Source organism: Trypanosoma grayi (assembly GCF_000691245.1).
Source record: "Trypanosoma grayi strain ANR4 Tgr_521_V1, whole genome shotgun sequence".
NCBI classification, from domain to species: domain Eukaryota; phylum Euglenozoa; class Kinetoplastea; order Trypanosomatida; family Trypanosomatidae; genus Trypanosoma; species Trypanosoma grayi.
The window spans coordinates 1-1,905 of NW_008826140.1; the positions used below are offsets into that span (position 1 = coordinate 1).

At 60.4% G+C, this 1,905-nt stretch overlaps 1 protein-coding gene across 1 annotated transcript; it reads right to left on the reverse strand.

Moving 5' to 3' along the window:
- Positions 1–308: 308 nt before the first annotated feature.
- DQ04_05211000 (hypothetical protein) lies at positions 309–1,757 on the reverse strand (the record flags this gene model as incomplete). The annotated part of the gene is made up of 1 exon (XM_009314047.1): positions 309–1,757. The coding sequence occupies one exon, from the start codon at positions 1,755–1,757 to the stop codon at positions 309–311; it is 1,449 nt and encodes a 482-aa protein (XP_009312322.1).
- Positions 1,758–1,905: the final 148 nt, after the last annotated feature.

The following is a 1,905-nucleotide window of genomic DNA, read 5'->3' on the forward strand; positions in this document are numbered from 1 at the left end:
CAGCCGCTGCTGCACGGTCAGGGGGGAGCGGTGCTGCAGCCACGTCCAGCTGACCGTCCTGCTGGCGCACTTCAAGGGCCTCGTGACGCTTGCGGCGGAACGCTTCCACCTCCGCATTCAGTGCAGTAATATCAGCTTCCTTCTGCGCAAGCTCGTCGGCAAGCATATCATTGTCCGCCTCCCTCTGCGCAAGGTCTTCGACGATTTTATCCAGGGCATTCCGCTTGTCAATGAGCTCGTCGATGGTAACGCAGTAGAGCGGCTCCTGCGCAATGACCGCCGGGTCCACCACAGCCGCTGCTGCACGGTCAGGGGGGAGCNATATCTTTGAAATTGCGTTGCTCGTCAAGTTCCTCAAGGGTGACACAGTAGGGCGGCTCGCTCAAAATAGCCTCAGGCTGTAGCGGTATTGCTGGTGCGACCGGTGGGAGCTCTCGCACCTCGTAGACACTCAAGCTTGGGAGGGAGCGTCTCTTCGTGTCGCGCGCCCCTCGCAACTCCCTGTGTGCGGCAATCTCAGCCTCCAATGCGGCCAGCTTCTGGCCGTACTCACCATGCAGCGCCTCCACCTCCTTTTCGTTCTGTTCCTTCATTGCATCCATTGCGCGGCGAACCGTATCGCGAACCTTCTCACACTTCTCTTTCTCGCCAAGTGCAGCGGCATTCGCTGCAGCCAGGCCTCCTTCAAGGTCCTTCAGACGGCCATCCAACGCATCTATGGTCCTTCCCCTCTCGGACAAATCTTCTCCCAGCTTATCCACGGCATCCCGCCTGTCGTTAAGCTCGTCGATGGTAACACAGTAGAGCGGTTCCTGCGCAATGACCGCCGGGTCCACCGCAGCCGCTGCTGCACGGTCAAGGGGGAGCGGGGCTGCAGCCACGTCCAGCTGACCGTCCTGCTGGCGCACTTCAAGGGCCTCGTGACGCTTGCGGCGGAACGCTTCCACCTCCGCATTCAGTGCAGTAATATCAGCTTCCCTCNCAAGGGCCTCGTGACGCTTGCGGCGGAACGCTTCCACCTCCGCAGTCAGTGCAGCAATATCAGCCTCCTTCTGCGCAAGCTCGTCGGCAAGCATATCATTGTTCGCCTGTTTCTGTGGAAGCTCACCGGCCAGCTTGTCGTTGTCGGCTTCCTTTTGCGCAAGGTCCTCCGCTAGACGCTGGAGCTCAGACTCTTTTAGTGCGAGCTGTTCTGATAGACCGGCGATTTCCTCGTCTTTTTGCGCGATTTCGCCAAGCGCCTTGTCGAGACCTTCCTTTGCACCGTGGCGGTCGCCGTATAGAGCCATTGTGTTGCGGAATGGGTATTCGGTGATCCGCTGGTCAATCTCCTTTTCGGTAACGTTCTCGTCGTGCGTGACGTTGAAGTCGACGTGCAGACTTCCAAGGGCAAATGAGGGCTCACCAATGGCATCAGCGGCCACGTGGCACGCAGCCGCTGCATCCGTTACGAATGCGTACCGCAGTGCCTCCGGCTTATTGGTGAGCACGGCGCCCCACTCATCGCCGTCGAAGACCTTCCGGTGGCGTGTCGTCACCTGGCCCATCTGCCGGTCGGGCACCACCCACCGCTCGTCATGCGCCATGAGGTCCGCAATGTCGGCGTCCTTCGCGCTCAGCAGGGCGGCAAGTGCTGCGTTTTGACCTTCCAGCGCCTTCAGCTGTACGAGAACGTCTGCCAGTTCGCCCTCTAACACCTCAGCATCGTCCGCTGCGGCACTTTCCTTCTGCACAAACTCCTCCATGAGCTTCTCCATGACATTCCGCTTGTCAATGAGCTCGTCGATGGTAACGCAGTAGAGCGGCTCCTGCGCAATGACCGCCGGGTCCACCGCAGCCGCTGCTGCACGGTCAGGGGGGAGCGGTGCTGCAGCCACGTCCAGCTGACCGTCCTGCTGGCGCACT